General features: G+C 38.8%; 1 protein-coding gene across 1 annotated transcript in view; it reads right to left on the reverse strand.

The window, feature by feature from the left end:
* Positions 1–13,009, reverse strand: part of NSF (N-ethylmaleimide sensitive factor, vesicle fusing ATPase) — a 150,573-nt gene that overhangs the window by 80,419 nt on the left and 57,145 nt on the right. Inside the window, 1 exon segment of the mRNA XM_039477051.2 lies at positions 115–314. Within this exon segment, the coding sequence (XP_039332985.1) occupies positions 115–314 (200 nt within the window).

Here is a 13,009-nt window from a genome sequence, read left to right on the forward strand (position 1 = left end):
CAAGTTGCTTCAAAATGTAAATCAAAGTAACAATTTTGCCTCCATAACTCGGGGTCTCATTCACCACAGAGTGAGTGATAAACTTTTACTAAATTACACTTATATTCACATTACCCTCCTTTGCTCCTCTTCAGCATCAGCAAAAAGTTTGCGAATGTTAGCCTCTGATTCTCCCACATATTTGTTAAGGATTTCTGGCCCATTGACCACTTTGGGCTCTCTTGCATTCAACATCTTGCCAATCTGTCGAGCCAAGAGAGTCTTACCACAACCTGGGGGTCCATATAACAGGATGCCTTTAACATGTTTACAACCTGAAAAAAAAGAAAACAGTCTTGTATCAGCTAACTAGAATCCAAGTAAGACTCTAAAGGAAAGTTTTTCTTCTTCACATGCACTCTGGGAAAAACATAGTGACACCATCCACATATGTTAATGTCCATGAGTCATGAATGAGAATATACAACCAAAAATCCAGAAACAATTCCTATAACTGTACTAATGTTTGAGGGGGGAAAGATGCCAGTTAAAGGTCTCTAGAAAAGTACATTCACGCCATCATTTTGAACAAATACTTTTAACTCTGAAATTCTAATTGGGAAATACTACTTATTTTTGGCTGGATGTGGTGGCTCGCTTGAGCCTAAGAGTATGAAACCAGCCTAGGCAACACAGCATGACCCTGTCTATACTAAAATAAAAAGTTTGCTTCATTTTACATATATATATATATACAAATTATATATAATATATGTGTGTGTATACACACCCCCTCATAGACTACTACTCCACCATAAAAAAGAACAAAATAACATCTTTTGCTGCAGCATTGTTGGAGCTGGAAGCCATTCTTCTAAGTGAAGTAACTCAAGAATAGAAAATCAAATACCGTTATGTTTTAAATGGGAGCTAAGTTATGGGTACACTTAGTTACACATATGTACACTTACGTGTACACTTATGGGTACACATAAGTTACACAAAAGCATAAACAGTGGTATAATGGACTTTGGAAACTCAGAAGTGGGGAAGGTAGAAGGGGAGTGAGGAATGAAAATCTACATATCGGGTACAATGTACACTACTTGGACAACGGGGTGCACTAAAATCTCAGACTTCTGCTGCTATATAATTCATTCATGTAACCAAAAACCACTTGTACCCAAAAGTTATTAAAATTATTTAATATCTTTATATTATACCCAAAAAAGCACTCTGTGAAATAATGACTAGATTTCAGGGTAACACTCCTAAGATGGAGTAAAAAGGAAATTTCTGAAAATGCAATATAAATAGTATGTTTCCATGGACAATGGTTTGTCCTTATTTGAAATAAAAGTATTAAAAAGCATATTTTTTATTGCATTTTAGGTTTTGGGGTACATGTGAAGAACATGCAAGATTGTGGCATAAAAAGCATTTTTTTTTTTTTTTAAAAGTACAATACTTTTGCTTACTCAAGTAAAATCACAAGATGCAAACAACTCTACTAGAAACTTTAGATTCTGAGGAGGAAGACCCTTTGGACTGTCTGAAGTTCATTCTTTATGCTGAGAAAAGACTCCTTTTTAGATCCTTGAAAGTAAGAAGATCTGCACTTCTGGTTGAGCGTGGAGAGAGGGAAAACACTTGATGGCTTACAGTCTTAACGCTTCTCATGACAGAGTAAATCCCTGTCCTAAGAACCACTGCCCAATAAAATGCGTTTGGCCTTTGACTCATTCTTCAAGTATGAGTAGTAGAGGGATAACAGGAGAAGTCTTGAGCTTCTCCTAGAGGTCAATACCACCAAGCACTACCAGCAACTAGGTTACAGGGACACACTGGATGAAGATGTTAAGTCTAATCTTGTCCTCTGAGCCAACTGTTACCATCAGTTTCAAATAGATTTGAAACTAGTCATATGTATAAACTATAGCTGAGGCAGGTGGTGGTGATGGTAGTGAAACATGCATAGGGAGAGGGTATCCAGGAAGGAGAAAATGAAGATATGCTGAGTACCCACAACATACCAGGCCTTCTGATCTGTAGCTTCTTAATGTCTTCATTTTCTTTTATCAAGTTCGTCTTAACCATACTTCCTTCCCTAGTAAGCCATACTTTCTTTGAAGGATTTTGAACTATTTGGCCTTTGTAAACGTCTGTTATAGCCACCCCATAGTCCCTGAATACAATATGGCTTTATTGCATCTATAGTTTGGCCAGAGCACAGCCGGAGAAAGTAACACCACTGTGTTACTGACTGGTATCTCCAGAATATCATGCTATCCAGTATCAGTTCTATGCTCACTGCTTTCTCAGTATCCTTGTACTGCATGCCACTCTTTACTTGTCTTTGTTAGCTCATCTCTAATTCTCCTTATTAATTATCCAGATCTTCAGGATTCTTCACAAGAGTTACCCCCTGCTATGAATTCTTAGAGATAACCTAGGTTCCTACTTCACATATTAAAAAAAAAAAAGGCTTCGTCTCTCTGCTTTTTTTTTTTTTTTTTTTTGAGACGGAGTTTCGCTCTTGTTACCCAGGCTGGAGTGCAATGGCGCAATCTCAGCTCACCGCAACCTCTGCCTCCTGAGTTCAGGCAATTCTCCTGCCTCAGCCTCCTGAGTAGCTGGGATTACAGGCACGTGCCACCATGCCCAGCTAGTTTTTTGTATTTTTAGTAGAGACGGGGTTTCACCATGTTGACCAGGATGGTCTCGATCTCTTGACCTTGTGATCCACCCGCCTCGGCCTCCCAAAGTGCTGGGATTACAGGCTTGAGCCACCGCGCCTGGCCATCTCTCTGCTTCTGTATCCATAAATTGATCAGCAGACTCATCTGTTCTCAGTCTAACCTCGGTTTCTCAAAGTAGTCTTCCTTCCTCTCCTCCAAGGTTTATACTGGAAGTCTTTGTTTATATGCTTCTTCCCTATTAAGACTGTCAACTGTTCAAGTGCAAATACTATCTCATTCACCAGCATAACGCCCAGCACCTACTATGCACTTCATGAATGGCTGAATAAGTAAACTGTTGAGTCTCTTCCTGCAAAACTTAATGACGGAGAGAAGACAATTTTTAAAAATTATTTGAACTCTTAATTTACGGACTGTGCTTACTTTCATGGCTGAGCTAATTTAAATACCTACAAAATACATTTGCAATGACTGCGACATTGCAAATTTAACAAACCAAAATAACATAAAAATACAAGAATCTTAACTTTGCAACTATGCTTCTGTATGTGGAAAATGCTCAAATTAATGTATTTTGAACTAAATTTATTCAGATACTATAAAGTAATTCACAAAATATTACTATGAAGGTTAAAAGAAAAAGATAAAATGCATATCCATCTGAAATGATAGAATATGTTAAATACAACATCAACAGGAATATAATAGAAGCTCTGGTCTGCAGTAGAACTACAATTCTTTCAAGATTGCAAATGAGCACATCAAAAATATACACTGACATGTAAAGTCTTTCAAAATCCACTTCCACAAAGGAAGCAGCTACTTGAATAAGCAGTGGAAATGGGACTTTATTATTACTATTATTATTACAGCCTATTCTGACTTACTAAATAAGCATTGGTCTTTAATTTTAAATGAGTCATAAAAACTCTTTATAACTAATTCCATTCAACAAAAGTGTACTAAGCTCATGTTTAGACTAGATGCAAAGGTAGGTGTTAGGGATACAAACATGAAAAAGACAGTCCCTAGCTGTAGGGCATTTCTGGCTTAGCAGGAAAGACAGAAATAAAAATAGGTTATCTACAATATAATATGACATTATCAGAGATATGTATGAAATGTTTTTGGATTATAGCCAAGAGATACTGATTCTGCCAGAGTGACGGTAGAAAATTCAGAATGGACTCAGGGGAAGAGCTGACATCCAATGTAGGCCTGGAAGAATGAGTAGGAGGTTCATAGTTAGGCAATGGAGAGGAAATGGCACCCCAAAGAGAGAAACTAGCATGATCGAAGGCATAGGGGTACGGACACACAAGCTGTTCTCTCGAAACAGCCAGTAGTAACCTGCTGTAGCCAGAGCCTTGGGGGTGAGGAGAGGGCAGTGCCTGGAGATGAGGCTGGCAGTTTCCTAACTGGAAGGCCTTGAAACCATGCCCACGGGTTTTTAACTTATTTCATAGGTGATTAAAACCCCACATCTTTGGGTGATTAATCTAATCACCTTTCAGGTATAAGTGATTAATCACGGAAGGCACACCAGGAGATACGTGTTTAAAAGCTAACTCTGTTGGTAGAGTGGAGAAAGAGCTAGAGAACAAAGAGGCAGAGGGCAGGAGGCTAGCTGGGGGCATGTTCTTCACCTTTTTCTGGGGACACCAACTAACTAGCTGACTCTGGATTCTTGCCAGTTAAATTTTCATACCTCTCTAAGTCCTCTGGAAGCACAGGAGCAAATGGGTCCAGAGGCCTCAGGAGGACATCCTCCTGCTCCTGCTGATGCCCCAGCTTTCTCCTGAGCTTCTCTAGGATATTAAAGCCTGCATCTGATATTGGGGAGCCTCTGATCTCTGGCTGCTGGACTGACTGCTGAGCTGGACTGACGAATGCTGCTGTTTTATTCTTAATGTCTTATATGCCACCTCACTACTCAGAGATAAGAGCCCTGGGTTAGTGAACTAAGTAGCAAAGGAGTAATCAATCAGTGGACCTGATTTAAATTATCACTGTCTCTCATTCTATTCGTGTCTTTCCCATAGAACAGTCTAACGAACCTCCCCAGGAAAATGCACATGCACAAAAAATTTGCATACAAATTAGAGAGGGTTCTTAAATCCTTTGAGGTCCATCCATGGAATCCAAACTTGAAACTCCTGAATGTATTACTGAAATAATCCAGACAAAAGGAAATAAACAGAAAGAGGCAAGAGTCGTAGCGAAAGAAAAGATGTGGGAGATACTCATCAAAGTTTAGAAAACAAATGGAAACCAGAGAAGGAAGAGATGCCAAGGATGACCTTAAGGCATCTAGCTTGGGTACATGGATAAAATGATGGTAACCTCAGAGGTACCAAAAGATAGCAAGAGGAAGGGGAATCAGTTTGGAGAGTACAGGAAATGATTCCCTGTTTTTGGCTGTAAGGTATTTGAGATTCAGGCGACAATGCCCATTAAAAATATTGGTGAATGCTCAGAAAAGACATCAAAACTACTACTTCAGTATTTTTGAATGCCTGACCTGGGCACATGAAAAGCTGTGAAAAGTTTTAAGCAGAAGAATGTGACAACAGAGATAAATGCTGCAGGGATAGAGGAGGAGGCCTGGAAAAAGGCCACTAGGTTTAGAAGTCAGGGAGTACATGCCAATCTAGGCCACAGGGTCTTCGATCAGGGTCAGAGCATTTGGAGTTGAGGTCCCTTCCTTTCACTTAGAAGAAAACTAAGTAGCATAGCAGGTATGGAGACCACACTTTCAGGAACTTTGGCAACAGAGGAGGAATGCAGAGAAGGAGCTTATAAAGACACCTCTCCTTCTGAGACCAGTTAAATAAAGGGAAGACGAGGAAGAAAGCTGAGGTTATTCCTATTGGGTTCTGTTGACTAAGTGAAGCAGGAGCTAGGTCATCTACAAAATGAGGGATGAAGAGAGGATACTGGGAAACATCGTAAAGGTTTGGAAAGTACAAGGTGAGTTGGAAAAATGTGTCTGTGCAGGCAGCTGCTGTTACATAAGCAAACTCAGCATATGAGATTCAGGTCATCAAGGGACCATCCTTTGTTGTATTTACATAAGCAATTCACAGTATTAGGTAAGACGTAGATTCTTATTCAGTTCTATAAATACAAATTTCATCTAAGCTGGCATAAACATTTAGACTTTTTGGTTTTACACATCTCCTTTTTTCAAATCTGAATTTTAAAGTTCAGCAATACGACATAAATAACAGGATTAATTTGAAGTCAACATATTTATAGCATAATTCTATTATCTAATTTTCCCATCAAAAGTATCAGGTAAAAACTATCACATGTCTGTTCTCAACATTTTTTCCTCCATTCTCCACAAAGTTTGAGGCTTTAATCTTCATTTCTAAGTGATTCCCATATTTCCTGTTTCATCTGTAAGAACTAAAGTGGGCTAAGGGTATAATCAAACACAGTTCCAAAGTGTTTCTTCTTTTAATATCCTATGTCCAAGTACTTTTGTAGAGACAGGGTTTTGCTCTGTCACTCAGGCTGGAGTGCAGTGGTGTGACACAGCTCACTATAACCTGGAATTCCTAGGCTCAAGTGATCCAACTCAGCCTCCCAAAGAGCTGAGACTACAAGTACAAGTCAGAATGTCTGGCTTAATTTCCTGTATCTGGGTATTTTACTGCTTATTTTACTAATTGCTCCTGTTAATCATTTTCTAAAAAATGCCTACTTTTAATTTGGATGAGGCACAAATGTAGTAACAACTCTTGATTATAGTAAGAGAAAGGAAGGTGGTAGTAAAGAGTATAATCTCAAATGACCAAAACTTGATTTATATATATGGCTTTGGAATTTAAGTTGCTAATTATACCGGATATAGGAGTAACTGAAGTTCCAGGACACCATATTCTTTCTGTCATTCAACCAATGACACATCCTGTAGTGCGAAGATGAAGTTCTCTTCTGTTTGCCTCTATTTTCTCAGTGAAGTAAAGATTCCAGGTCATCAGCTGCTGGGAAGGATGGAAGAGGTGGTGCTTGGGGTTGAGCTAATAGAAAAGAAACTAGTCATCTCAGAGAACAGGAGAACAAATGGATTGGACTAGGGAACACAGAAGGAATACCTGTTCCAAGAAATATTGAGGGCTCACTTGAAATTTCGTTCATAAATTTAAAATGAGATCAGACACCGTGGTTTTGTGTTTTTCTTAAGCCATGCTTAACAGCGAGAGTACTGTCACAGAGTAGGCAGATAGCTGAGAAAGAGTTGGGGCTTTGACACATACAGAAGATGAGCAGCAAGGCTGGTAAGGGTGTATGCAAAGAGGATATGTGTGATGACTAAGCTGGAGAATATAAAAAGGATATATGTGATGACTAAGCATGGAGACGAAGCTGGGAAAAGAGGAAAGAGAGGACAAAAAGATTGGGAAGTGACAGGGTAAATTATACTGGAGGTTCCAGTGGGATCCAAGTTGCTGGAGTTGGGACAGAAGAAATGCTAGGAGTAAATAAGGAAAAACGGGAGGCAGCGCGAGAGCAAGATGCTTACATCTGAGATCTCCAAAGTGGTGTGGTGGCTGGTAATGGCAAACAAAGTCTCGTGTATAGCCAAAGAGTGAGCGGCTGAGGTGGACTTAAGGAAAAGGTTAATGAAAACAAGGAGGTTGAAATCAGAAAATAAATCAAGTGAAAAACCTCTACAGAACTTTAAAAATTACTAAGAGCTCTACTTTTCTAGTCAATGGTTCTCAAACTTAGACACCACAAATAGCAAAATGACTTTTTTTTTTTTTTTTTAAACTGGAGGGTAGTGCTGTCATTGGGTTGTTTTAGTTTTGCAAGGTAAAGATTTCTTTAAAAAAAGAAAATCAAACCTGACATCATCTATCACCACCATTTCATATAAAAAGTACATTTTAATATTGAAAGGCAGAACAGGCACAATCTCAGACTAGAGGACAGTGTTTTGTGTTAAATAAACTCAGTTTTATGTGCAGTGTTAAAGTGAGGGCTCTGCAGTCAGTTTGCCTGGATTCAAATCCTGGTTCTTCCACTAACTAGCTGGAAATAATAATAGCAACTACCTCAGAAAGTTATTATAATTAAGTATAAAGCACATAAAGCACTTAGCATACTTTCTGGTGGACAGTAAGAGCTCCAAAATATTGGCTATTAATTAATAATAGCTTATTTCTCTCACCTTGCTGTACATGAGTGATGAAATGGAATTAGACTCCCAACTGGTATGTGAGAATTGGATCACAATTAGGTGACCAAAATGTTTCCAAATAAATGACTATTTACTTAGCAAATTACTTCTGAAGCTGACAATTATGACCATCTGCTCCTTCAAACTTTAACACAATTGTCACTTGAACTTTGCAAATTATAGTACCCATTCCACTGATGAACTTCAAGCTCCAAATTAACATAGTAGTAAATAGACTACAGCAGTTACACAAACATGTTACTAGTGTTTTAGTAAGTCAGGATTCTTTGTAGCTATAGCCTCTCTTCCAGCTAGACTGCTACCAGAGTCAATCCTGCCTGCTTCTACACAATGGAATACTATTCATCCATAAAAAGAACGAAATCATGTCATTTGCAGCTAGATGGATGGAAGTGGAGGTCATTATCTTACATGAAATAAGCCAGGCACAAAAATACAAAAATCACACGTTCTCACTTATAGGTGGGAGGTAAAAATTTGAACACATGGAGGCAGAGAGTGGAGGAGTAAATAACAGAGGCCAGGGAGGGTGAGTAGGGGTGAGGCGAGGCTAAGGAGAAGTAGGCTAAAGGTACAAATGTACAGTAAGATAGGAGGAATAAACTCAATGTTTGATAGCAGGGTAGGATGACTATACTTAATAAGAATGTATTGTACTTGGGTGACAGGCCCCTTGAACACCATGACTTGATCACTACACAATTATATACCTGTAAAAATTTCTCAAGTATCTCATATATTTGCATGAATTAAAAAAATGTTTTTTAATCCTGCCTGCTTCTCTTATGCCTCAAACAGAGTACATTCACACTGATTTCTCAAGCGTTCTAAGCTTATTCAGGGTCAACATGTGCCCATTCATAGAAGCCAAGCTACCATGATTATCAGTTCCACATGTGCACAGCCCTTGACCTTTCTCCCACCTCCTCTATCACAATAAGTATACTTATTTTCCAAAGTTCCCCTTTATCTCCCCAACTACAGCTACTCTTATCGTCCCTAACTGCCAGATATTGGAAAGCAGTCATTGCCCTTTCTTGGAGAGCACACACCCTGCTCTGCTGGCATTCACCTGGGATGACCTGATTCTAGTGAAAGGAACTGGGGCTATTTCTGGGCACTTCATCCAAAAGTGTCTTTGCAATGCTAGAGCAACACAGCCCAACCTTTGCCTCTCAGTTTGAGGTGGATCGGTATTACCTGTATATTCTTTCTCACCTTATTTTAGCTACAACTCTCAGTTAAATCAGCAATACTCCAACAACATACAAAATTTGGATACTGTTTGGGCCACAGGTGTTGATATCCAGTAATTATAATACAAGTTTTGGTGGGGAGAACTTTAATAGGCTTTAAGGTGTGTGCTACAAACAGCTTAAAGTGATTTCTGATTTAAAAGTCAGAATAGGACCGTATCCACTATGATAGCTATATCTAGCCCCAGTGATGAAATGATTCACGAAAATACTTATATCTTATATATAAATCGTAAATAGCTCAATAAAATACATAGCCTTACTTCTGAAACACAAGAAATAAACAGCAATGTTTACCGTTTACAGTCTTTCAAAACATTATCCAAAAAAAGTGACAAATTGTACTTGTTAAGCTCTTCTATTTTACAAAGCAGTAAATTTTCTTCATTTTTTCTGGATGTTATCAGAGGCAAGCTGCATTTATGAAAAATTGTCAGTCAACCTTGAGGTATTCAAAGGGAGAAAAAACTATAGCAGACACCAATTTTATACAAGAGTAAGCAGAATGATAATAAATTAGAAGTGGTCTCTGTCAAATTAGCATTAAGAGTGTTCAGTTCATTTTGGGGCAACATGATCCATAAAGAGAGAAAGAAGTGTGAAGTGGGTTTTGAACAATGACTGATGTTTAAAGAGGAATCCCAAGTGGCTTCCAGGCCAAATGCAGACAGATTAGCCATGTTTGCCAAAGAGGGAGGCTATCAAAAGACTAGTGGCAAGTCAGGACATATTCAGAAGTCTTACAAGCTTCTCTGCGCAGTTGTGCAAACCAAACTTGAGTGCTCACTTTGAAAGAGTGCATGCTGTTGTAGAAAATATCATCACAAATTAATATTTGATCTTTTAAATATCACTTTTTTTTTTTTTTTTTTGAGATGGAGTCTCGCTCAGACTGGAGTGCAATGGCGCAACCTTGGCTTACTGCAACCTCCCAGGTTCTAGCAATTCTCCTGTGCCAGTCTCCTGAGTAGCTGGGATTACAGGTGCACACCACCATGCCTGGCTAATTTTTGTATTTTTAGTAGAGATGGGGTTTCACCAAGTTAACCAAGCTGGTCTTGAACTCCTGACCTCAGGTGATCCACCTGCCTCAGTGTCCCAAAGTGTTGAAATTATAAGCATGAACCATTGTGCCTGGCCACAAATTAATATTTGATCTGTTAAGTTTCCATAATTTCAACTTCTCTTATGGTTCGGTTGAAAATTGTAAATTGGAACTAGAGTCATGAGTATTTTCTTAGTTCTACTTATCATTTCAGTAGTACAATATGATCATTTATTCTAACAGTTTTGTGTTTTCCAGCCATGTAATAAAGACTTGGAGCATAACTTTCATCAACTCATTATATAGGAGGGCCTTTTGTTTGTTTCAAAAACTTTTTTTTTTTTTTTTGAGAGAGTCTCACTCTGTTGCCCAGGCTCTGGAGGGCAGTGGGACTATCTCAGCCCACTGCAATCTCCATTTTGCAGGCTCAAGCCATCCTGCTGCCTCAGTATCCGAGTAGCTGGAATCACAGGTGCACGTGCCACCATGCCCAGCTAATTTTGTATTTTTTGTAGAGCAGGGTTTCACCAGGTTGCCCAGGCTGGTCTTAAACTCCTGGGCTCAAGTGGTCAGCCTCCTCAGCCTCCAAAGTTCTGAGATTACAGGTGCAAGCCATCAGACCCGGCCTTAAGACTGTCAATCAGCATCTAAAATAGGTTATCATCTACATGTGTTTATCTGTGCTCTTATTAAATCTTTAAGAAATGGAAATACTTAAGACTAAAACCACTACTCCTGATGCCATCCGGGAAGTCAGGTCTTTGATCACCCATTTTTGAGGCACTATTCTGTCTGGTAGAGACTTGCTGTTGTCCCACCAACTTTAAAATGCAAAGAGCACTCTGAGTTTTGCAATGATAGTGAAAACAGCCTATTTTCTGAGCACCAAGCAGCTGTGTAAGCTGTCTACCATCTGACTGGTCTATATCCAAACCAGTCAACTTAAATTTAATATAGATTTTCTCATTAGATAGTCTAGAACTAAAGATGGGATGTGTGTAGCAATGCTCCTAACTAATCTTTGCTGACACCCCCACCCTTTTACACTCCCTCATAGGGTGTTGCCTGGTATTTCATGAATTTTTGATGACAAAGATCATGCTTCTTCTATAGCAGGTCCTGCTTTGCTGCCAACTGGCAGGATGTATCCTTACTGGTTTCAGAATTTTATAGTTTTTTCTTTTTCTTTTTTCCTCTGACCCTTAGCTTTAAACACCTTTTATGTGCTGTTCTATAGGGCCTCTACTTCAGCCTAGCAAACATCTTCCCTAGAAGACAATTATTTCTTCTTTTCCTACAGCTGGAATTCCTACATACTCTTAAAGTGCTTCTGTCCCCAGAAATCACCTCCTTTTTTAATGCCACCTAACTCTGATCACATCTTTGGGTTCAATACTTCAACACTTACAGTAGCAGCTGTCAAACTTTAATATGCACCAATGTCCAATGGAGCTTGTTAAAATGCAGATATCTAGACATCACTCCTAGAAATTTGAATTCATTAAGTCTAAGATGGAACTGAATATTTAACAAGTGCCCTAGGTAACTCTAATATAGGCCAGAGGACACTGAAAAACATCATTCATAGTTACAACTGACACTACATTATGTTGTTTTCTAAGAGTTCTTAGCTTTTTTTTTTTTAGTGTATATGTTCTGTAGCCTCAATTAAATCATAAGCTGATAAGGACACACTGACAAGTTGTAGCTATAGAAGAGAATAGAGCTATTCTAACAAGATAAAAGTTATCAAGAATAAATAGATGTTTTCTGTATTTGAGTATAGCTGGGGGAGACAGTTTTGTGAGAGATGGCTTGGGATTTTATTCAATAGCAAATTAAATAGGCATTAAGATAGAATGTGGATGTCAAAAATGTTGGCACAATTTCAGCCTACATTAAAAGATAAATGTTTTAAACAAAGAATAAATAGTTCTGATATATTTTACAACCACATTTGCAGTACTCCACTCAATTCTGAGTTTCACAGCTTAACATGAATATACATAAATGTTAAAGTTCACAGAAATGTGAATAGGATGGTAAAGAGCTAGAAAGACTGGCTGGAAAAAAACAACCAAGCTCGGAGAACCAGCTTAGAGAAAAGAGGAATCTGCAGGGAGGCCTAGACACTAGCTTTCTTCATACCTAATGAGTTTTCATAAAGAGGTAGAATCATGCTTGTTCTATGTAGTTTCAGGAGAAGATACAAGCATATACATCTTACCCTAACATAAGAAAGACTAAACTTAAACCTATAGTTGTCAAAAAAAAAAAAAAAAAAAGTACCCTTAGGAGAGAGTGAGATTCCTGTCACTGGAGGAACTTAAGCTTAGCCTGAGGAAACTGGCAGAAGTTCCTGAGCAGAAATGTAGAAGAGGGCCAGGTGTGGTGGCTCACACCTATAATCCCAGCACTTTGGGAGGCCGAGGTAGGTGGATCACCTGACTTCAGGAGTTTGAGACCAGCCTGGGCAACATGGTGAAACTGTCTCTATTAAGAATACAAAATTAGCTGGGCATGGTGGTGCATGCCTGTAATCCCAGCTACTTGGGAGGCTGAGGCAGGAGAATCACTTGAACCAGGGAGGCAGAGGTTGCGGTGAGCCAAGATCATGCCACTGCACTCCAGTCTGGGCAATAGAGTGAGACTAGTTTCAAAAGAAAAGAAAACAAAAGAAAAGAGAAAAGAAAGAAAGGTAAAAGAGATTCAAATAAAAAACAGGTGTGTGAACTAGATGACTAAGATCCCTTGCAATACTGAGATTCTGTGATTCCTTTGATGTTCTCTCACAGAATCCGGTAGTTTCGCAGAGTGA

This window comes from Saimiri boliviensis, chromosome 17, assembly GCF_048565385.1.
Source record: "Saimiri boliviensis isolate mSaiBol1 chromosome 17, mSaiBol1.pri, whole genome shotgun sequence".
In the NCBI taxonomy this organism is placed as follows: Eukaryota; Metazoa; Chordata; class Mammalia; order Primates; family Cebidae; genus Saimiri; species Saimiri boliviensis.